At 50.6% G+C, this 24627-nt stretch overlaps 1 protein-coding gene across 1 annotated transcript in view; it reads left to right on the top strand.

Annotated features, from left to right (window-relative positions):
• The window catches only part of LOC115313516 (afadin), a gene marked incomplete at its 3' end in the record, with an annotated part of 69864 nt that overhangs the window by 41786 nt on the left and 3451 nt on the right, over positions 1-24627 (top strand). The window contains exons 21-29 of the mRNA XM_029972483.4: positions 704-885; positions 2003-2245; positions 4243-4648; positions 6248-6337; positions 10118-10221; positions 12158-12230; positions 14845-14895; positions 19428-19616; positions 22381-22485. Of these exons, the coding sequence (XP_029828343.3) occupies positions 704-885; positions 2003-2245; positions 4243-4648; positions 6248-6337; positions 10118-10221; positions 12158-12230; positions 14845-14895; positions 19428-19616; positions 22381-22485 (1443 nt within the window). The remainder of the gene's footprint in view (positions 1-703; positions 886-2002; positions 2246-4242; positions 4649-6247; positions 6338-10117; positions 10222-12157; positions 12231-14844; positions 14896-19427; positions 19617-22380; positions 22486-24627) is intronic.

Below are 24627 nucleotides of genomic sequence, written 5' to 3'. Positions count from 1 at the left end.
TACCTTTCCTTTAGTTTTGGTGGACAGAAAATAATTTATAAAAAATTAACTATGCAGTGTAAAAAAGTGAAAATTTCTTGGAATACTTTCTGGATGTAGATGAATTTAAATATGTAATTTTTCAAAATCAATGTTTTTTGAAGAATCTTTTTTTCTCCGGGTAGTGTCCCCCCTTAAAATGTCAGTGTAGGGGATGTGAACCTGACGTCTTGGATGACCGAACTGGCCATATCGTTCCGACCGCCAAACATTCTCCAGGCTCTGCACGGCACTTGTGGCTGTGGTTACTGAAGGCTGGTTCATACTTACAGCAAAATGCTATCTCGGTGCTCAGTCGACACTACAAACAGTCCTGCTTTGAGCCTAACACGGCATTGATGCACCGCTGAGTGAGGATTTAGCGGCGCTAGAAACAGCGCTGATGTCATGCTGTGTTGAACACGGATGCAGCGCCGAGTTCAGCTTTACCAACACTGTAGCAGTGCGCACCACTTGCAACTTGCGGCACCGTGTCAATGCTGCGCAGCATTGACACGGTGCCGCTAAAGTGGTCACTCAGCACCGCGTCAGATTGACACCGACCGGAACTGTCCACGCCGACTTTTGTGTTAAGTGCTAAGGTTAGTGTCTCGTCCGGAACTGGCTTAGTGCCGAGTCAGCACAGCCCTGTACGACTGAAAAACGGGGACGGCGATGTCGCCAGACCTTGCCCTCGCAGCCCCCGAAGCCGGGGCCCCGCCCGGACCCGCACGTACTGCAGCAGCAGCAACACGCGGCCATGGTGCAGGAGGAGCGCCAGTACCAGAACATTGGCATGTACCAGCAGCAGCTGCCGGCCACGCCCCCTCCCGCATTCCCCGACACAATGGCCCACCAGGGGGGCAGGTGGGGACCTCTCTTCTCTCTCATTTTCTGGGCTGTTGTCGGGATGCTGTTGCTGGTGTGCTGTTGTCAGGATGTCGTTACTGGGAAACCGTTGGCGTGTTCTTGCTGGGATATGGTTGCTGGTATACTGTTGTCACGGTACTTTTATGATACTGTTGCCAGGATACTGTTTCTGCGATACTGTTACCGCAATACCGTTGAGATATTGCTGCAGGAATGCTCTTAGGATACTGTTGTGGGGTTCTGTTAGGAAACTGTCTCCAGGAAACTTTTGGCTGGGTACTGTGGACTTTTTCTGGGATACTATTGCCTCAAATTTGAGTGGGAGTTCATTTGAGATTTCCAAGGTCATTCAAAAGTCTTTCAGCAATCTTTGCAAACTTTTTCATGTCAAGGGACGCCCGTCTTGCTCGATTGATTGTGCCAGTGCACCAGTGCAATGAAGGAGTGCGTAAAAGTCTGTGGGCCTCGTAAGCAATAATGCACATATCGTACGTGAGGACGACGCTCTGTGGCATTTCGAAAAGGAGCAGTGTGTGCACAGCTTTGATCAGTGCTTGAAGTCTGCGATTGCGCGGTCACCCGTGGCTTTGACTTCATAGTCCCTAACTTTGGAGCCTGTCTGGTACAAAGTCACCCATCGGGTCTTCTAAAATATTGCACGGAAGGATAACTTCATCTGGAGACAGGAATGACTAGGGAAATTTGGGGGCTCGAGGAAACCCCTAGTGTACTTTGGGGACCCCGGTTCAAGGACCCACGATCTCACCCACATTTATCAATTCGGGTGTGTTAAGCCTCTTCGTTTTCACCAAGTTATCTGCAAAGTCTGGCTCCAGCAGTCTGGGAAAGAAAGTTTCGGAAAATGGAGGAGCACGTGGATATCACATTGCCGACCGGTTGCTGATTGAGTGTCGATCAGTTTCTGGTCGGGTACCGCCTCCCAATCGGGCGTCAACTAGTCACTTGGACGTCGATCAGATAAATAGGTAGTGTCCAGTTACTGATCGGAGGCTGGCCGACTGCCGACCGATTGCCCAGCAGTTGTTTACTGGTTGGCAACAGATTGCAGAATGGTTGCTCTCCGATTGCGAGCATCTGCCGTCCTTTTGCGCAGGGTGCCGGCGTACCACTCGTCCCAGCCGCAGCTTGCCCGGGGCAGCCCCGGCGGACCCCGCGGGGACCAGGCGTCGCGGCCCCTCTCCACCCTCGTGAGCCCCCGGGAGCAGGAGCAGTACGCCAGCGGCATGGGTTTCCCCGCGCAGCGCCCGGCGGGGCTGTCTCCCAAGCGGAACCCCGGCAGGCCCCCCGAGGGGGGAACCCACCCGCCCCAGCGGCCCCCTATGCCTGCCGAAATGCGGTGGGTGCACTCGGATGCCACGCCGGCCCCTCGTTGGGCGAGTCTTTCCGAGCGTGGCACGAGCTTCCTAGGAATGAGTCTGGCACGTTGATGGCGCATTTTGTGCGAATTTGCTCGTGTAAGAAGGAAATAAGGACAACGTTTACCTCCCTACGGTGTCTGTTTACGCACAACTTCTCTAATTAGTGTGACGAACGACATGTGGCAGCAATGCTCTTCAAGGGGTGTCTGTGTTTTTTGAATCAGAGTTGCACAAACACTTTTCAGGCCTGCGACGCTGAAAGTTCTCAAACGTAGTCCAGCGACACCTTCGCCCCTTTTAGAGCAGTATCAAAGCTGTCAGCGGCTCGACTTTCTGAGGCCCCGCGACCCCAGATGTTGCCTCGCAACCCCCACTTTGCGCACTTCTGGTATAAATGACGGTGTAAGAAGGCTTGGATGGAGTAATGCCATCTCTTTAGGCATCCAACTTTCGTCCCAGTTTTTCACGCACACCACCAGATGGCACCACAGTCGTTAAGGCCTACGAAGGGCATCTGCTATCGGGGAGCGAGCCGTTCAACGACTGCGGTGAAGCTTTGCACGTGCCCAACTGAACATTCTGATGTTATTTAAGGCTATTGACCGTTCGAAAGTTGGAACCCGCAGGGGTTCCGACTCGGCGAAGAATGGGAATTCCAACCTTTCAATGGTCCGCATAATGTTGTCTTTTGAGAGACAGTCCACTATCCCGGGCGTCGGCGGTTTTAGATGCGGCCACTGCAGCTTCCCTCGACCACTGCCGCATACTTTTGTCTTTAAAGACTAACACATTTAATAGTGCCGTTCACTGCAAGGAAGGCACTGACGGCCCGTGGGTCCTTTTCTTTCTTTCTCATTCTTCGTCAGCCAGCAGGGGTGTCCCGGAAACTTCGGTGGCACTGCATTTTTGGCCAGAGCAGCTTTCCATGGGAAACTTGCAAGGACGTAACTCTCGCAGACGGCTTTTCACGATTTGCTTACAAACCTTGGCTAAAGATGTCTTGCAGACAAGGTCTGTCAGCTGCAGCATGCGGTCTCTGTGTGGGGTTGCGTCACGCCACGCTTTTAGGCAGTCTTCTTCTTTGGGAGTAGCAAAAAGGGACAGCTTCTCTGTTCGTGTTTTGTATCCCATGTTGCACCGTGGCACGAAGCACCTCTTCCCCTTTGCCGGCAACCTCCAGAAGCCAAAACTAGCCAGAAACAAAACAGTAACCACAAAAAACTGCAGCGTTGGGGCCCGACACATGCTGCTGCCTACTGCCCACGAAAGGATGGCCTTGGCGCTGGTGGCGCATCCTGGCGGCAGGAGAAAGAATCCCGTGCCAATTTTCGCCACGATGGTTTTTCGTTGGAGACGCAGCGTTACGCCACTTGAAGTATTTCTATCGCTGTGGCGTAAATAACCTGACAACTACTTGATTGGTTTTATGTGTATTCATTGCGTTTTATCAGTAAGAACGAGAAACTCGCACGCTGACAGTTAACAGCGAAAAAGAGTGCGCAATTTTTCGCTCAAAATAGCTGTCGCCTGCTTTCGTCGAGGCAATGCCTTTGTGAGGATAAGGTTGTGAAGTTTTTGAGTGAGCTGCTGCTGGCATCTGTCGTTCGTTGCACCATTTAGACACGTGTTGTTTGAAATTACGTGAAAGTTGATACTGCTCTGACGAGCATAAAAGCTCGTCAGTGGAGCACAACCTGAGGCTTTTCTTTGAGCAATAATTAACTCTGAAACAGCTAGGACAGGTCGGTGCTTGCTTTATTTCATTTTAATGAAATGTTTTGAGTTGGATAAACTCTAATTATTAGGCTGTAAAAGTGGTGACCAGAGCTTTTCCCTTAGCAGGATTTAACAAATTTTTTTTTTAAACAGTTGAGAAAGTTGAAGAAAAACTTATTTAGACACCCTGCATTAGTTGATCGGGGATAAGTGATCAGAAACCGAAATGTCAATTTTGCCCACTTTTTTGTTGTTGCAGGGAGTGGCAGCAGCAACAGCAACTCCACCATCAGCAGCTTCAACATCAGCAGCTTCAGCAACAGCAGCTTCAGCAGCAGCAGCAACTCCAACATCAGCAGCTTCAGCAGCAACAGCTTCAGCAGCAACAGCTTCAGCAACAACAGCTCCAACACCAGCAGCTCCAACACCAGCAGCTCCAACACCAGCAGCTCCAACACCAACAGCTCCAACATCAACAGCTCCAACATCAACAGCTTCAACATCAGCAGCTTCAGCACCAACAGGCTCAGCAGCCGCACCATCAGCAGCAATCCTACGAGTTGGCAGGCGAAGCAGAGGGTGGCTCCATGCACCGTGCCCAGCCCTCCTTGCACCAGAGGGACCTCATCCGCCAGGAGGCCAAGATGGAGGAGATGAAGGAGGAAGTGAGGCTCCCTTCTCTCGGTGTGATTTGACACCCTTGGCGAGATTTCTTATAACACCCGTGGCGAGGTGCCTTTCAATGCTCTTACTTGGGTTTGTTGCAGAGCCCTTAGCGAGGTTTGTTTAGGTACTCTAGGCAAGGTGCCGAAATGAAAATCCTTGAGAGAGAAAGACTGAAGAAGGGGAGGTAATTTCAACACTCTTGATGTGGTTTTCTCTTGATAGTCTTCGAAGCGAAAATTCTGGAGGGGAGGGTCGTTACGACACCCTTGGCATGGTTTGTTTCGTGAGTCGTCAAAACGAAAATACTGTAGAGATGGAGATCAAGAAGGAGAGGGTCGTTGTAGCTAGGAGAAATGGGACAGGATCGTAGAAAGACTGTCACGCACTCACTGCTCTGGAATGGTCCATGTGCCATCACTCGGCACCACATGCAAGATTGCTGCAGACTATGGCAGAGAGATGAAACTCTGCGCGTTGTTTAATAAACAAATGGGCTTTTGACACTGAATGTGTTATATGGCGAGCTCCTAGCACTGTCCTGTAATGCAGGGGCTTTGCACGGAAGTTCACTACCGTAAAATCTCGTAAGGGCTCCCTCCCCCACCCTCTGATTCCCGTTAATAGTGGAAATGTGATTCCTGTCGCACATAACGCAATGTCCGATGGGTATCATATCAACCCTGCGATCCGTGGTACCGGTACGTGTGACAAGCGGGTTCGCAGTGGGTTTCTGCGTTTTTGTCCACGATATGCGCACGCATATCGGTTCCCGTGACACTCAAGTTCGTAGCAAGTTCCTGCGTTTTTTGTCCGTGATCTTCACCGTGATATGGGTTCCCGTGGCACGCAAGTCTAGACGGTTTCCGCTTGTTATTCGCGCCGTGAAACACAAATCTGCTGCATTTGCAGTCTGCAGTATCCTTTCCCGTGACACGGGAGTTTTTGTAGCGAATTCCTGCGTGTTTATCGTGTCGTGAAACGCGAAATTGTCATATCCGTATTCTGCAGTATCGTTTCCCGTGTCACATGGTTTTTAGCGGGTGCCCCTTGTGTTTATCAATAATATTTTATGAAGTTTTGCTCTGTGATCCGCAAAGATGTTTTTCGCCACTTATCTCTTCATTTCGATTGGGCGCCCTTCTGGGATTTTACGGGGGTATAAAAAGCACCAGCGAAACTGCTAAAGCATTCGGTTTAGGATCAAGGTCCCTCCGGTTGTGAATCCGATGCCGAACCATCTGCGCTAACGGGGCACGCGGGGAAAAGCTAGTCCGAAATGTCATCGCAAGGCGGCGGGCGGTGGATGAGTGTAGGAGGTGAGGAAGAGAATGAGCACAATCTTTTGAGGAAACTGGAAGATGCGAAATAGCTGGGTCAAAGCCGGGATGTGGTTGCGCAATTGCACTCCACGCCCGTTGGCAGGGCTTTCCGTCGGAGTCTACGTACAACGATGTTAATGCCGTCGAGGTACAAAATGTGACCAGAGCTCATCCGTGCAGCCTCGGCGAAAAGGCAGGAAATGCATTCTACGCTATCACTGCCTTTGTTTCTTTTGTGGTTTGGCCTTTTGCGGAAGCTCAATGTGCTTGGTCCCACAGGTGCGTCGGAGGGAAGAGCGGGAGCAGCATGCGCATTGGGCCGCCTCCCAGAGGGGACCCCCCGTGGCAGACTGGACGCCCCCACAGCAGGTGACACACGCTCCCCATACGGCCATCAGGCGTTTGCTTGCAAGGAACGGGCCTGTTTGCGTTGCCGTCACGCACACAATGGATTGATCTCGCCACCTTGTTTCGTAACTTCGCCGCTGCCGGCGTGCGTCGTGGGAACTTTGGTCTTTCTGCGTGTGCAGCAACCCTACCGGCGGTCTATGTGAGCATGGAACGAGACGGCAAGAGTTGTGTCCTGCACTGCCTTCTGAATCCTATACACCAACTCATGTTTACAAACAAACCGGAGCGCCCCTAGCGGACGTCACCGGCGCCGCGCATGCGCCGTGGTTGGTGGGCAAGAAGCCCGCCGTCGCCCATAAACAAACCATTGAATTGGGTTGTTGTCGGCGTCGGTGGGAGTCCCCATGCTCTTTTTCGCGTTGGAATTGTTGATTCTACGTCCTCCTAACAATGTCTGACTACTTGAGCGGCTTCAGCAAAACTATCGAGGCAAAACTTTGCGTGAATAATGTGACGTGCGGTGATTCATTTCACGTGGACGCCGCAGAATGGGCGCTAAGGCCTGACTCCCACGTCGAGATTCTGCTCGCTATTTTCAGTCGCAACGTCGCTCGGACTGCAAAAGCGTGGATCGTAGCTGAGATGGTGGACATCGATACTGAAAATCTCAAGTAGAATCGGGCATTACAAGTCGGTGATGGCCACTGGTAACAATGATCAACAACTTCTTGTATCTGTTTACACTTAGCCGACTTACCCCAACCAACCTTCAAAAGTGTTTTGAGGCCTGCACTTAGTTCTTATCGCAATTACCGGGTCAACGTTTGGTTTGCGAGCCGCTGTCGTTTGAACAAACTGACGAAAAAAAGCAGCCAAGTTTGAAAGAGCAGACGACAGTTCGAACGCACGCGCAATGGAGTACGGGCAAGAAGCACCGCGCCCCGCGTCAACAAACCATTCGAATGTCACGTTGTCGGCGTCTGTGTGAGTCTGCATACTCTTTTTCGCGTTGGAGTTGTCGATTCTACGTCCTCATCGCAATGTCTTACCACTTCAATCGCCTGAGCGAAATTATCAAGGCTCGTTACGCCGCTAAACTTTCCGTAAATAATTTGACGTGCGGTGATTCATTCGCATGAACGCTGCAGAATGGACGCCAAAACCATGATGAGATTCTTGTAGCTATTTTCGATCGCGACGTCGCTCGTGCTGCAAAAGTGTAAAAGGTAGCGGCGATGATCGACGTCGATACTGAAAATCGGAAGCGGGAACAGACAAAGCGTAACAAGCAGGTGATGGCCACCGGTACCAATAATTAACATCTTGTATCTACTGTTTACACCGAGCCTACTTACGTCTTTTGAGGCCTGCAATTACTTCTTATTGCAATCACCGGGTCAAAGTTTGGTCTACGGGCCGCTTTTGTTTGAACGAGCAGACGACAAAAAGCAGACAACTTTGAAAGAGCAGACGAAAGTTCGAACGATCAGGCGGCCGTGTGAATTTGAAGACGAACTGAATCCGTGGGTGGTCCGGACAACTTGGGGGTTTTCTCTCGGTCATGTTGGAACAAAGCAAATACATCTGGCGACTACAAATTGTGGCCCGCACACGCAATCGTAGTTCAACAGCGTCAGGTTTGCCCTTTTCACGGCTACAATCCACGTTCTCGGTTCGAAAGGAGGTGGCAAAAACACATGAAAACTGATCTTCAAACCTTCCCAGACTCTTTTGGTACAGCCCCCGTCGCAGCATTTTGACGAGAAGGCAGGTTTTCTGTCTCGTTTCTTCCAAAGGAACACAGGAATGCATGTCTGGCACGGCGACTTCTGCCCACCGCCCCAGACCGGAAGTGCGTCCGGCGCGCCACCACCGCGGCGTGACGTAGGAGAGTTGAGTTGGTGTATAGGTTTCATGGCAATGTTACACGTGTGTGGAATGCTCCTTGAGGTCCGTCTGTCGCCATCACATGACTCGTTTGCTGTCACACGACTCATTTGCTGTTGCACGCTTGACAAACGAAGCGATAAAACCTTGCTCGCAAAAACAAAAGAAAAAAAAAAAAAACTCTTTGGTATGATTTAATGACAAACTATGGTGTGCCTTCAGTTAATTGTTTTCTTTTTCCAGTTCCTGGTAGTTTTAAAAAGATTAGAATGTTCAGGACAGAGGAAATGTGCTCCAAATCGAATTTTGCAGTAAGCAATAGTGAGCGCATTGAATTCTTGAATGCTGTAAATGACTTCATTTTTGTGGGCTCATATTTTTGCGAATCAGAAATTAGAATTTCCGGTGACCGTGAATTGAGGTGATTGTAAATGCCGGTTCATTACATTTTTTTTCTTACAAATGGTTTTCATAATCACGTTATTAATGGAGCGTACCTAATAATCACGTCAGAACCTTTGCATGCATGTTTTCCAGCTGCTAGGTTGTGTTGATGTTCGTTGTTAAGACACTTAGGTCCGTGCTTCAAATTTGCACTTTCCATCACTTTAGTGGTTTTGATGGCGGCTCCCAGATTCCTACAAAAACAAATTACCGGTGGTGGCTCGTTTGTGCTAGGTGTTGCGCATAGTATGAGGGCCAATTGAAAAGTAATCGACCCACCTCTTTTTATTGATAGTCCAATGACCCCGCATTGTCTCTAAATCTGTTAGCATTTATTGTTCCAGTCAATGCCGTCTTCGGTTCGGACTGGTGAACTGGTTTTGTGAGGACGTGACACGGTTCCCGCCGTGCTCTTCTGCTCCAATCGTTTGCCCGTTCCATCCACTTTCCCTCTTACGTAAGAGGGAAAGAGTATTCCCGCACACTTCCGACGCCGCCGTTGACGCCCACGCCTCTTACGACGGCACCGGGGCGTGGGCACACGGTTTCGTTTCCCCATTAAGCGCAACATGCGCGACAATGTAAAACCGACGCGCATCAACGACGACGTTTGCGCGAAACCGCGGACGCAGTAGACTGGCTCTTCGAACACAATGAACCTTTGCGCTAGATGCTAACGCATTTTGTTGAGAATCAACGTAGCGACAGCGGCGATTTTGGCTTTATTTTTCTTTTCAAAATAGCATCCTCCATATTCGATATATTAATCGGAATGTTTTAAAAGCAGTTTGAAGAAATGTAAAAGAATGTTTTTTGTCGTTACTTTCGGGGTTGCAGCTGCCGTTTAGTCCACTTTATCGTAAGAATAAACCTCCTGCCGCGTAACTTTTTTTATTTGAAAAACGGCGCGAAAGGCACGGACGAGAAGGAGAGACACAGGACGAGGCGCTATGTCTCTCCTTCTTACCTTCCGGTAAGAATCCATTTTTCAAATGGATTCTTACCAACTCGCCCAACTTTTTATTCTAGTAACTTTTTTTTTTTTTTTTTTCGGTGTTGAAAATATTTGGAATTCACGCGGCAATAAGTCCGGGTTATATTAAGAATATTTCGGTGCCACTTCGGAAAGGTCAACCCAAGATTCAGTTGCGCATCTCTGGGAGGCTCTCACGAGCGCGTCTCCGTCACCCGTCACAACGACGCGTACGAGGTGCCTCCGCTCGCTGCGACACAATGCTCGGGACCGGCGGTCCAACTGCGGGTTCAAACGCGCAGACGTTACCTTCGCAAACATAGACGCAACAGTGCCCGTCTACCTTTCTGCAAAGAACAGAAGCAGTCTTGTCACTTCTCGGTCGGCCCCTCTATGTACCATTCTCGATTGATCTAAAATTCTCGGTGCCATTACGGGCACCTCGATGAAAGACAAGTGTGGACGGCACCCCGAATGAGACGTCACCCGTGCAGGGCGTGTACCGCTACCCGGCGCCCCCTTCCAACCACCGGGGGGACCCTCGGCTCACCTCTCCCGCCCACGTGGCCGCCAGCAATGGACACCGGGAACAACACGGGTGAGTGGGCCTCACCGGTGTGCCCGGATTCGAGGCTGTTTCCAGCCACTCGACTGGAGTCTGGTGGTCTATAGACCGCCTTTGCCGTACAGTCGACTCTCGAAAATTAAAAGTTTACAAGGACAGGGAAATGCTTAAAATTAAAAGCGGGAGAAGTTGATTTTTGCTTGCCTCCGCTAACGAAAATGCGTGACATTCCACTTACAGACTCGCAGTACTAATTATGCTCCGAAAATCGCAAACCTTTCTTAAAGGGCCCATGAAGCAATTTTTGGGTTGGGATAAATCATTTTAGATTGGGATTTTACTAATAGCACATCGTTCAGTGGACCAAAAGGAAAAAGGTAGAAAGTCAAAAGCCTGACTTTCAGTGCGAAAATCTGAAAACACAGCGGACTATTTCGTACCTCCTCCCCTTCGCAACCTCTCTGCCTTTTCACTGTGATACATCAGCAGTCCCAAAAGCGCGTCATCGGGTCCAAACTGACATCACACGCAACTGGACCTCACTTATTCCCTTCATCCCTAAGCTGACATTGTGGTGGAAGCTACGCGCTTGCCGGACCAATCAGCCGCCTCCCTTTCCTCACCTGACTTCATTCTCTGCAGCCACATTTGCCACGCTCACGTGGCAAGTGTGGCTGGCCCAACGAGCACGTAGCTTCAACAGCACTGTCAGCTTCGGTATGAACGGGGTGGGGAAAGCAACTTTTGTCTGAATTTTGAGCGACGGGCTAATCTTCTAGGGGGAGAATGGATGTGTCCGGGATTACACAAACGAGAGTGCGAGCAAGAGGGGCCTCCCCTCTTTTCGTCTTCTTGAACTGTTTGGTGGAATGTGCGATTTATGAGTTGAGGAGGAAAGCTAAACAGGAAAAAGTTGGAAAAGCGTTTCATGACCCCTTTAAGTGCTTCGAGCAGTTTCTTTGCCACTGATGATGCAAACTTGTACTCCGTGGTGCACTGATGCAATCGCTGCGTCTTTTGCACCAAACTGCTACATCCCACTACATTTAGCCCAAATGTGAGGAATCTGCGGCAACATTATGCCAAAACTGGATTTCACTTTATCAATACTGTGAACGTAATGGCTCGAGGCCCCGCTACACGTCCGGATGGTTATGGTAGGCTCGTGCGAATTTTTGGAACTTTCGATTATATCCGCACAGACATACTCTTCTATTTGTACTCTGTCAAACACTGACTGTACTTGGAATTTTCGCAATGTTTCTTACGCTCCTAGTTTGCTCTGGGATGTAAGGTAGCACTGTTTAGTGTGCCTCTCACTGCACTGTTTTGGTTTGCAGTAAAGCAACACCCGCGAAGTAAGTATTGCAATATTGCCTATTGCGATGCTTAGAGGACTGGACTTTTTTTTTGGCCACTAGAAAGACTCCGCTTTCTTAGTGTAGTTGCCTCGACCTTCGGTGTCGTAAAGCCCTTTGACTGTTTTGGAAACGGCAGCTGCTAGGTTGATTTTGCCTCTCGCTCCTGCCGCGTCACCCGTGGCACCGGAAATAATTTGTCGATTCCTTTAACGAAAGCGTCTCCCGCATTCGGCATAACTCGGTGTCCGAGAAAGGGCCGCGAGTTACCGTCAAATTCTCTATTAAATGATGACCCGCGCACGAGTGCACGTTGCTTCAACGTGTCAGTGTTTTCCTTTAAAAGTTTAAGTTTTGGCTAGCTAGTATACGAACGGCACAACGGCACAAAGACGATGCGATGACACCGCCGTGTCCTGTCGATTACCTTTTGCTGTGTCCTCCTCTTTGCAATGTTTTTGTTTTTATTACGTTGTAATGTCCTCCAAGGACGCCCTTCGAGGGTAAATGATGATGATGATGATGATTGAATGAATGAATCATTGAACATTCATCAAAATGAAATCCCTAATCATTGATGCGAAAGTCAAGTCCCCACGTTTTGGCTGCAGGCACGAGGTTGACCCTGACCCCCAGGCCAAGGTCCTGAGCCCGTCCCCCTGGGAGAGGGAGGAGAAGGAAATGGTGAGTCTCTGGGAGCCTCTGACCCCCGCTCCAAACACTCGCCACGCGCCTCTGGAACGCCGTCACTCCAGTGTGGTTCCAAAGCTGGCAGTCGCACAGACTTGGAGGGTCACCAAAGTGGATACCGACGTCGTCCTTTTATGGCACAAACTCTGGCCTTGCGCCTGTCCTAGAAAACCCAAAATTACGATCGTGCACTTTCTTGTTTGCACTTTTGAAGACCCATGGGAAAACATAGCGACACTGCCTTTTTAATGCGGAATGCGATTATGGGAGCCGGTTTTGCCGTCTGGGGTGCAACAGTAACAAAAATCTGGGACAGGGTTTTCCCGCTAGATTCGGCGGATAAGTTAGGTACAGAATGCACCGCATTTGTTTAGCCTCGAACAGGTCTAAAAGTAGCAAGGCATCCGAGGCTAAGACACAGACAGTGCACTCTGCGTCTCTCAGCTCTATGTGAAGAATAGAGACAAGTTAAATTTTTCTGAGATATCTAAAAAGAGAGGCTGTATTTGGTTTTCTTTTTAACGAAAAAAAGTGAACACGTGATCGTAGTTTTGGGTTTTCTGTAATCCTTGCATGGCTTCAACGCGTGCCTTGAGGAGACAGACTCGAGAATCACCTTAGTGCCCCTTCAAAACCGCCGGGCTAATCGTTCTCGCAAGGATTGTAGCACGCTCGAATGTAGTGTGCTGTTTTGTGAAGGTATCGAAGCCCGAAGTCGTGTACGGCTGAGAGATAGAAGAATGCCATTATTTTTCACTTTTGATGGGCAGTAGAAACCCTGCTCAGGTGGTTCTGACCAACATCGAGCAAGACCTTTTGCCGACGTCAAATGCGCGCCCGTAGCCCCGCTTAGTCTTTTCGTCGGTGAGAATACGCAAAAACTGTGCATTGATTTGTGAGCAACCACTGCCATCCTCCGGTTCATTGCGCTTGTCATGCCAATGCCCGCCATAAATTATTGCGGTCAATCGATCAGCTGGCTCGTGCGTTGGGTCGACCCATTTGCGGCGTTGCTTTCTGCATGGCCGAGGCAATCTGCAAACCCCCAAAGACTTTTTCTTGTCCATAGAGAATTTAGAATGCGATGGATAATTTGTGGACTCACTGCAAATGCTTAAAGAGCAACTCTGCTTCATTCTTGTTTTTGAAGAAACATGCAGTTCTCTTCAGTATCACCTAGGAAGACCACACGTCAAATATTACAACCTGGTTCTGTCTAAATGTTTCTTAAACCATCCAGCAAACTTTAGAACGCGCCAAGTTTCCGAAGTCTACTGACTATCGGACGAATTGAAGTGCGATCAACAGCACAGTCGAGACTACGGTGTTGTTGTAGCCAACATCAAGCTAAACAACATAGACATTGCCACTTTTGTTTGTTTTGCAGTGTTCACATGATTGGCGTAACACGCGCAGCACGCTTCTCATTCTTAACAGCTGTCCCGCCGTTACCACCATCACACTGTATCACAACCAGTGTCTCGCCGTTTCTGATTATTGTTTCTGCAAGTTTTGTTCACACAACGTGTGCAGACTCATGGCACAGTTGTCGGACTACGTCCGACAAAACGTGGTGAAGCCTGCAGTGCAGACGACACTTGCGCCTCGCACACACACGCCCCAACGGGGGCCCGCCCCGATCTTGCCCGTCGTCGCGTGGTGGCCATGTTTTTGGCGGTCAAAGCCCAATGTTGCCCGACAGAGTCAAAGTTTCGGTTTGTGCTCATGTTTAAAGCAAGATTTCACAAAATATATTGCATTTTTCCTGAAGCAAATGATGCGCCTTTTATTAATGTTTTTTAATGTGAAGTCGCTCATAATCCCAAAATTTTTGCAATTGAGCAGAATTGCCCTTTAAGCTTACTTCATTCGGGCGCAACAGTCACTCCCGAGGAAAGACAGAGTCTCTCTCGAGACGTTGGATCCGCTCCGTTCTGGGGCTCTGTTGGAAGTCCCTTATTTCTAGTTCTCGTTCAACCGGACGGGCTTTTGTCGGAACGTTTACGTAAGAGCTTCTCCTTTTGCATGAGTGCACGCCCTTAGTCTCCGGTGCCCTCACATCTGTGGGGGTCACCCACATGCGGTCCCGTGCCGCGACGGGGGTAAGGGGCGCCCAGTCGTCGGGTTGGCTCGTTGCACGCAGCCACACTACAGTGCCTAGAGCGCATCTTATAACGGCGTGTTCACCGTCCTAAACCGCCCACACATCGGAGCCGGTTCCAAAGTGTCGGCTAATTATGTCGCGGAAGCCGGCGTGTCACGACGTTGGCCGTCGCGGTTCTGGTGGTTGGTCATAGAAGTTCCGGCAAAAAGGGTGAGCAATGGCGGGGATCTTTTTTGTCGTCCCACGTCTGCTTCAATCTCTGTTGACCTTCCGGCTGCGGAGCGACGTACGGCTCTGCCGCACCCACGTCCACTGCCGTACCACTGCCAGGATTGCGACGGGCAGCGGCGTGACGCTTACGCGGAGCCGTTGGGCAGAAGTCGAAGAACCATTTTTGAGGGCGCCGGTCGGAGGTGCGCTCTAGGCGCCGTTGCTGCGCCACTCTCGCATCTGTCCGGGAGAGTGTTGCACGGACTGAGCTGGGGCTGCCCTTTCCTTCTCCAGAGCGGGAGGCTGGCTTCACCCGCACGCATTGCTGCACTAACCCACGGGCCTGTGAGTACGCCCTCCTAACCGCTCCTCCCAACTCACCCCCCGCCGCACCCTGCCGCCGGGTGTTCCGCTTCTTCGTTTGTTACTGCATGTCTCATGCCGCTTGGAACGCTTGTGTCAGTTCAATAAGGGCCCGGGCACTTATGAGTTACAGTATCCCCTCGTTATAACGAAGTCATTGGGAGGGCAAAAAAATTCTATACAAGCGGAATTCTATAAAAGTGAAATAGCCAAAAAAAAAAAGAAACGATGCCAGCGGCCTTGAAAGTGGGACGGGGACACTGTGGAACACTCTGACCGTATATTTATTCTAACAAACCTCGGTTATGAACATCTCGCAGCAGCTTTACCGAGTAATAGAATAATCGAGAATAATTAACATCTCGTAGCCACTTTCCTCAACCTTGCAGATCTAAGCAAAATTTGGTAAACACTCCCTATCTCCCATACGACGCATGTGTGTGTGTAGTACGCCGCAGGCGCGCGCGTCAGGGCCTCCCGAAGGGATGATCTCGTCCGGGCTCCATCGCTTCCTTGACCCGATTTTGACAGGAGTCGGGCAGCGTTGGCCGCGGGCACCTTGAGTAGCGTCGGAACGTGGACGCTACTCCCGCTCCTCCCTGCCCGCATCAGCGCATCGGAAGCAGTGCTCTGCACACTCTACCCTCCGACACCCGTTCGCTCAGTTTTCTTGTTTGCCGTTTTCCCAGTTTGTCCTTTTCCTTAGTGGGGGAGAGGCAGGGAACACAAGGGTCTCCATGCACCTCCGTGTAGGCTTGCGTACGTTCGGCACCACGGCTCTCGTAATAAGCATGGCCAGCTGCCGACACACTTAGAATAATCCAGTTAAAAGTGCGTGCATTTCGGTCGGGACCACTTTGAACTTCGATGAAAGCGATTTCGTTATAACGAGGGATTACTGTAGTTGCGGCACCTGCACTCGCTGCATGGTCGGTCGTCGTCCAACTTATTCACACAGTCTACCTTAATGGGATGCTGAACCGAAATTTGGCGCTCACAAATCTAGGTTGGAGCAATAGGCGAGACGCTGCAAAAGTGCAAAACTTCACTCCTGCAGCGATATCTCTAGCGGGCGGGCATATTTTTGGAATAGAAATGCGCGGCTGAACACGGTTGTTGAGACATGCGATGTCACGATTCTCATTCCCTCTCCTCTTCGCTTCTTCCCCTTAAAGGGATACTGAACCAAAGAATTTAGTGTCCCTAATAAGTGACGCACATTCTTTCCACAAGCCAGCAGCCGCCGGTGTGCGCGAGCACATGCAACGAAAATGACGTCAAAGACCTCCATTCATGCTTAAGAGGACAGTGAAATGCATGGGCTTTGGGCCAAAGGAGAATAACGACAGGCTTTTCATCTCTACAATAAAAAGCTACGCGCTTGCTAGACCCGCTTATCTTTTACACCAGACACCGCTGTGTAGATGAAAAACTTGTCTTTATTTTCCTTTGGCCCGAAGCCCATGCATTTCACTGTCATCTTAACCGCGAATGGAGGTCTGACTTCATTTTTGTTGCGTGTGCTCGCGCACACCGGCGGCTGCTGTCTCGTGGAAAGAATGTGCGATACTTATTATGGACACTCAATTCCTTGGTTCAGTATCCCTTTAAGCGGATGAGCCGAAGTGAAAAGGAGAGAGGCAAGGCCGCTTCCCCTCATTTTCAACTGTTACAAGAAAATTGTGACGTCACATTCCTCGCTTGATCCCGTCCTTTTCCAAAAGTATGACCATCCGTTTGAGATATTCATGTAAAAGTGATGTTTCGGAGTTTGTAGTGTCCCATTCAACGCTTCTACGACCTTATTTTGCGCAATTTCGGTTCAGCATCTCCTTAAACTCACACTTGAACCTCACTGCTATGCACCGGCATACACTGGTGGAAGCAGAAGAAACTATTCTTCTGCCCCAGTTACTAGTGGTGGTGGGGGAGGTTTTGAAGTAAGCACCGTTCGTGGAGTTGCTTTTATAGATAACGGCATCTCTAAGCTTTGCTTTGCTCAGTATTATACGAACCATTGAACATAGTGGCCCGTGTTGTTCTTGACCTTTGTGCTTAACCTTCAGAGACGGACCATTTGATATGTTTGAGGTTAAAAGTAGGATTACTATCGTAGTGAGACTTAAAGGGGCACTTTTAGATAGTCTTTTTATGGCGTGAACTCAATCTACGCACCCTATGCATCCTTGAGACGCGTAATTACAATCATGCGTGGCGTTCTTCGACTTTAATGACGCGACCAGGCACCGCGACACACCTTTTTTTTTTAGATATCTCAAAAAAAGGGGCGTGTCGCGGTGTTTGGTCACGTTTTTAGAGTTGAAAAACGCCACGCGTGACTGCAGTTTTGGATTTTCTGGGATGCTTAGGGCATGCAGATTGAGTTTGCGCCATAGAAAGACTATCGTATTTGCTCAAATATACGTGTAAGTCAACCTTTATTTTTTTTGGAAATTTTGTTAATATTTAAGGGTCGCCCTACATTTGTCGGCATCGCCATAGCACTACACTGCTTTTTGTTCGGATGGCTTTTGGTGCATGAAAGCAACCGAAACAGCAGCAGCCGGCGGCTTGTTGTGGCCACCATGGCCCCCGCTTGTGCGCATCCCTCGGGTGTCAGGTTTCGTGCCTTTCCGCGGCTGGCCGGCTGGCCCCGCTCACGCATGCCCCTCAAGACGCAAGGGGGGGGAAAAAGGGGAGGGGGATGCACCGCGACTTGCCACGCTTGGCCACGCACTTTGCCCCAGAGCCATATATGGAAAGATTTTGGTCAGTGGGAGCAGCCGGCAAAACCGGCACCGCCGCCTGCGCTGCATATTCCCCCTGTGATGATCCTGCGAAGTAAAAATATCTGAGATGATCTTGAAAGAGGCACATACCACGGCGTGGGTACTGTTTGTTTCTGGATGACGCTGAAAGTACATGAATGGTAAGAGATTGATGGAAATAGGGAGTTTCACGGTGATGAGCGCATTTACTAGGTCAGGAAAGGCGACATTGACGAGAAAAGTGTCCCGAAACATGAGGCAAATCTGGAAACATGGGGAGCGCGTTTGGGGTTAAGGCCAAAACTCCCACGGAGCCGAGTTCGCGTTTTTTTACCGTCCACTATGTCGTGGCCGCTGCTGCTGCTGCGACCACAATCAAAAGAAAGATTGAATGCATTCTGAATGTCGCCATGACGACAATGTCACGTGTATTGCCCTTTTAGTTACGAAGAGTCGCAAATTTCGACTCTAGCGTGCTGAAATGAAATACTTGAATACATCCTTACCCATAAATTGCATAAATTGTGATTGGAGGATATAAGTTAAGCTCATTGCCTCCGCTAGGGGGATATTCGTGACTGGTGGTTGGACGCAAGCGCTGGCAATCGGCGTGCTGAAGGTCATTGAAACAATTTTGGCCAATGACATGACCTTATTTCTGCTCTGTTCTTACCAATTCATGACCAAACTCTCTACATATATGGCTCTGCCTTGCCCCTCCCCCCTTCCCTTTGGGATGTGCAGCGAAACAAAATACAGAGGTTACTTTTGCTCCTTGCGCTCGTGGCGTTGCTGAAGTCTTTCTATTTGATCTTTTGTTACTTCGCCTATCTCCACCTTTCGTTTCTTGTTGAAAAAGAAAACCAAACACGATAGCACCAATGCTCAGTGCTGTCGTGTTTGATTTTCTTTTTTCAATAATCTTCACTTTCACGCGCCGCCGAGGTTCAATTGCACGTGTTCATAGAGTGACTTTGTTAGCACGAACAAACAAATGCTGGCTTCTTTCGTTTTTCTCTCGGAATCAGAAAGCTATCGTCAAAAATAGTAGCCAAGTGGAAAGTGGTCATTGGCGCTCTAGCTGAAGCGGTAAATTTTAGTGCCCACCGAGACCCTTTCAAAGCGAAAAGTGAACGAACATCAATGTCACGTTCGTGCAAACGGTGTCGCGTAGTGTTCACGATCATCGAAGATACTCATCCAGTCCGACGACTCAATGTGGGACTGCATTAAGACAGTGTGCGCACTGTTAAGACACAGCTCAAAAGGAAAAGACACAAACGGGAAGACGCGTTGGGTTCCCTTTTATCTACGTCTCGTCCTTTGGCGCCGTCTTTTAACAGATTTTGATGTGGGGCCCAGATAAAATGATGAAAAATAATGTGTCTGCTCTCGCATGAGCACTGCGGACTGCCGTCTTTTAACATTGCTACCAAGATCGGCCGCCAGGGTGACTTCAGTCGGGCGTCAAGACGACGTGGCGGCCGTCTCGGTGGCTCGGAGGCAAAGCGCCGGCCTACGGATCCCTAGGTAGGGGGTTCGAATCCCGGTTGCGGTGCCCGCAACCCGTCGGAGGCTTATTGCGGAGAAGGTTGCATGTTGAAAGATCCTCGGGTGATCTAAATTACTCCTCGACCCTTCTCTGGGGCGTTCCAGTTTCCTTTTGTCGGTTTGGCACGTAAAATGCCCGAATGGGACTTTTTTGAGACAATGTGGGGAAGCTGACGTGTCTCGCCGGTGGGATAGCGGCGCCTGCAGCGGCTGGAGGGGGTGCGGCTGGCCCGGGACGAGGAGGTGCGCGAGCTGGAGTGTCTGCCCGAGCGGAGTGCCCGGCAAGAGGAGCGGCTGCGCACCCTGCGCCTGGAGCAGGAGTTTGAGCGCAGGGCCCAGGAGGCCGTGCAGGCGCACGGGGACGAGGAGGAGGAGGACGACGAGGTGAGGAACTCGCTCCGTCGCATCTGGGGACTGAGTCAACAAATAAGGTTGCAGAGAGAAAGACCCAAAACGAATTGACCAATGGCTTGGTCACTTTGGGTTGGTCAGTTGGTCTCTGCTCTTCTTCCCTACATGTGGGGATAACACGATTGTTACGTACGAGAAGCAACAATTTGTGCCATTGCTCTTTGTAGAGCTCGACCATGCATTTGGAAAAACGATGCCACGAACCGCAGCTTACCATTCACAGTCTAAAGGTTTAATGGAACACTCGCCGCCATCTAAAATCGGCACCGGCGGTGCGCAGAGAACACCGGGGGCAAGAACCGGTTGGTCAGTCTGCTCTTCAGAAAGTCGACACACATTGAGGTGCCGGCCAGAAGGAACCCTGTTTCGTCGGTCTAGATTCTTTTTGTACACGGGACGGAGAACATCCGGATGCAGCCGGATTATTTTGGGCGAGACCGAGATGCGGGGCACTCCATACTTCGTTTCAGCTTGGTATGGACCGCGGAGGTTGCGGGCTATCGAAGCCAATCCAGTGCCGTGCGATTGTCACGGGATCTGAGAGAGGGGCACTGCGACGTGCGTAGTCAGGCAATATGTATACGGCACCGAATTGTTCAGGATGGCTTGTAGCGTCCGCTGCGGTCTATCAGAAGGTGAAACGGAGTACAGACGAGGTCACCGAGGCGATACGTGGAAGACGGCGATCTGCAGGTCAACAGACCAAGGTCCGTGCAAACCCGTGCCGACAGACAGTAACGAGTGCTTTCTGTCGTCCTGCTTGCTAAGAGAGTGCAGCGGGGCAAAACAATGCTGCAACGATTTCCTAACATCATATCTACTGCTCGATAGTTGTATTTCGGAACCATAACTGTCTCAAAGGGCGGCCGTGCGGCTCTGTAGGCGGTGTAAGGTCAGGAGTAAAGTGGAAGCTGGAGTGGAGGCGACCTCCTCTCCAGTGTTCGCTCTGTTACTGTGGGAAGGGGTGGGAGGAGCTTCCACTTTACTCTTAACTTGTCATCCACTGTAGGCACGGCACCCAAATGGCAGCATCCAAGAGCCACCGTTGCATAAACAAATGAATGGACAAACAATCATTGCGATGGCTTTGGACATTGAGGGAAAACTGCGTCGATACTCTGAGCGTAGCTTTCTTGAGACTCTTGGTATGACGTAGCTGTGCCCAGAGATGTTAGCCCGGTATCGGAACGGGTGTCTTTTGGAGGCTCAAATGTGCAGCTGCTTAGGCTGCACTTTTTAGCAGCCTAAGCATGCGCTCATTCTGCTCCGTGCTTTGCCGTGTACTGACTCGTGTGTTGTCCCGCTCACGCTGCTTTCGGACGCGTCTGCACAACAGAGTAGGTGCCACCTCTCGCACACCTCTGCACGGTGCCTGCCCACCGTTTGCTCTTTGCATGCATGTTTCCACCGTGTGCTGCCTGCTCAAACTGACAGGTGGATCTTCTAATGGAAAACTTCTCAGAAGTTGATCCGAAGACGCTTTCTAAACACTGTGGCTGAATGTTGGAATGCTGTGTGTGCATGGACAGAGTAAAGAACAGGGCGATCGGGGGCTATTAACTTATTGCAAATGATTGGGTCGTATCAGTAGTACATTCTTGACTTCTGAGCTCAGCAGGACCCATACACCGACATGCCAGGATGATTGCAGTGAGGCCCGTGTACCGGCCAAGCCGCGCAGTCATTTGTGCCCTCTACGCTCTGGCTTGTAGAGGAGGCGCGCTTCATCTATGCTTTATTTATGCAGTACTGTAGGCCGTTGTTGTGGTCCCAAGCAGGAGTGGACATAATCATTGTTTAGACAAGGCCTCTTACCAGGTAGCCGAGGTGGCCAGGTTTTTCAAAGAAACAACTTTGGATAGGGCACTTCAGAAACCAAACAAAAGCTATGTGGCTAACTGTTTTTCTTCTTTCTTTCTTTCCTCGCTTTTGTTTTAGAGCGCAGCACTTAGGCGCCCGTTTCCGGCTTGAGCGTTAGGCGTCGCCATCGGCGTAACTGTAACGCGTTGGCGTAATTGCGCGGTGCATTATGGGAAACATCCCATTATGCACCGCAGTGACACGCACATTGCATTATGGGATGTTTCCTATAAAGTACCATGCGGGAGGAGGATGGGGAGGAGGGAGAGGAAGCGAGGAGCACGGGAGGATTAGAGGGTACGGATGAAGAAAAGGGGCATACCGTACCCTCCCCTCCTCCTCCTCAAGAGCTGCACTCTAATTCGGCATTACAGGAAGTTGTAAACGTTTTTAATTTTTTCTAAACTAATCTTTAATACAAATTACTCGTTTCACTTTATTTAGCTTTTTCTTTTCTCTCGCTTCGGCTCTTGCTTTGAACAACTTCTTTTTTTTATCTATTTATATCTTTTAGTTTTTCCCCACCATAAAGTAGCACACTGACATTGTTCAGCCTAGTTCATTTTTTCGTTAAACCAATCCACCATTCTCTTGTTCTTATTCGAGACCTTTTCTTTGCCCTGCTGCCAGCCACAGTAGGAAGCTAGACACCCAACTATCGGTTTCCAGCCACTGTCCGAATTGGGCGTAGTCGGCCCTAGTTTGGTGTTCAATTGCATGGTCAAGGGCGAATGCACTCTCGATTTTCCCAGCCTGGCTCACTAGAGCGACGGGCCATGGTTAGAGTGATGGCCTGGAGCATGTAGCTGTCCGTGTGCTGGACAGCATGGAGGCTGGGACGGGGCACGCGTGCGTCTCACGCCGCCCTCTCCCGCAGGAGCTGATGGAGCGGATTGACAAGAGGGAACGGCTCCTCAAAGACCGCCAGGGACCAAACCCGGACTGGGACCACCACGAGGCCTACTCGGCCAGGCAGCTCGAGGTGGGTGACGGCTCCGGGGCGGGCCTCGACCCTCTCGTGTTGCATCGTTAAGGCCAGCGTAGCCTCCCCGGTGCTCTGACACCGTCGAGGCTGGTTTGCACATTGGTGTAAATTGTCCTAAACGCTCACAAGCGGATGGAATGCAATCAGTTTCACTCAAAAGCCAATCTCCGAACCAGCCTCGGAAACTATGTGCATGAGCGCATGGCTCTATTTGGCGTCCCCTTCGCACAAAAGAGCACCTGAACCCGATGCAGGACGAAGCCCCGTCCTTTTGCAGCAGCACGGGGCTGCATCACTGTAGAAGGTACGCTAGATTCGACGACAAAGTGCAGAACAGTCTGCGCCCGGTGTAAAGTTGTTCCTCACCGAGTGTATGTTGACAGGCTACGGGGACGAGTATTTTAAGTGTGGTAGAACCTTGTGGATGTGTTTCTTGGGGGGGCTACGGCAAGATGCAACGGGCAGTGACACTTATAGGAGCCAGCTCCGAGATATGAAATAATTTTTCTTCTTTTTCTAAGCTCGCTGCGCGAGCTTCCTGAGGCGCGTGAATAAAAGCGAACAGTTCGAGCCAGAACACCGTGGAGCTCGGACGTCTTTTCCACAAACTGGTGACCCGGACGTGATTGTCGCGATGGAAGGTGAAGCGTACTCAGCGGTGCGGTCCGCAAGCATCGCCAGGCGGTCTAGCGGCATGTCGTCCGCAGCTGCCAGGACCATACGTATTCCTTGTGGAAGTTTCTGGAGAAATAGCTCTCGCAGAATAGGGTCCTGGGAGCCGGAGGCTTGGGGACCGAGCAACTGCCGCATCTGGTGAAGAAGTTGAGATGGGCGGCGGTCTCCCAGCTCCTGGGCTGTGAGCAGCTGCTGGATCCTTGTGCGCTCCGAAGCTGTCGTCCGCTCGAGGAGGACGCCCTTCAGGTGGTCGTAGGCGTCGTCAGGTGGAGGCCGGGACAGAATGTCGTCCAGCTCGTCGGCGACGGTCGGAGGGAGGGAGGCGACGACATAGTAGAACCGAGACAGCTGGGATGTTATGCGGTGGAGATGAAACTGAGCCTCGATCTGGGTTATCCAGACTCGTGGATTTTTCGGCCAAAATGGCGGAAGCCGGAGCTGGATGGCCGTGAGGGCAGTGTCGGGGGAACGAAGAGGCGCGCCGTCGCCGGTAGTGTCACCGTCTTGCGCCAGGTTCTGCATGCTGGCTGCGGCTGTGGTACGAGGCGGCGGGGGCCTTCGGATTCCGGGTCACCAGTTTTTGGAAAGACGTCCGAGCTCCACGGTGTTCTGGCTCGAACTGTTCGCTTTTCGCGGAGGGGAGGGGAGGGGAGGGAGGGGGAGGGGGAGGGGGGGAGGGGAGGGGAGGGGAGGGGGAGGGAGGGAGGGAGGGAGGGAGGGAGGGAGGGAGGGGAGGAGAGGAGAGGAGAGGAGAGGAGAGGAGGGAGGGAGGGAGGGAGGGAGGGGGGGGCTGGGAAGCAACTCTAGTAGACGTGAGCGAATAGAGGATTTTGGGTCCAAATTGAATTCGAAGCAAATAGTGATTTGTCCGAATAATTCTGAATCGAATAGTTTGAATAGTACAAGCAACAAATACCGCAAGATTTGTTTAAACTATAGCTTTATATTTGCCCTTATTTAGTATTTGAAGTACTGTAATTGTTAATTTGAACTGTGTTGAGTTCGGGAGCATGAAGTGGTCAAAAAATGTTCAGAAGCTTGCGCCACCTGGCCGGAAATTCAAGCCAGAGTAAGTCAAATCCGTTTACATCGAACTCGCAAGAAAACGTCTACCAGTTCGATATAGCGGGTAATTCGATATAAAAGGTTTGACTCTCGAAAATCTACTTTCTGCTGAAATGTTACACAATGAAGTAGTCTTGCATCTTCTGCTGCTTTTTCTTCATTGTATCCGCGATAACGATATATGTCTGCGCTATCGACGGACTCCAAAATGCTGAGGCCGCTGCCTTCTATATTCGCGCAGTAGCGCCGAGAGCACGTCCGAGTTGGAGCACCTTCTCCTGAAGAGCGCCATTTTGCTCTGCAAGTTGGCTTTCCCTTACAACAGAGTGGCTGCGTTGGGGGAAGCTAACTAGCAAAACAAGCTGACTTTTTTTGGGGGGGGCAGCTGTGTTATCTGTT

The sequence above is a fragment of the Ixodes scapularis genome, unplaced genomic scaffold (assembly GCF_016920785.2).
Source record: "Ixodes scapularis isolate PalLabHiFi unplaced genomic scaffold, ASM1692078v2 PGA_scaffold8__174_contigs__length_109621045, whole genome shotgun sequence".
NCBI lineage: Eukaryota > Metazoa > Arthropoda > Arachnida > Ixodida > Ixodidae > Ixodes > Ixodes scapularis.
This window is presented reverse-complemented; position numbering and strand designations above follow the sequence as displayed.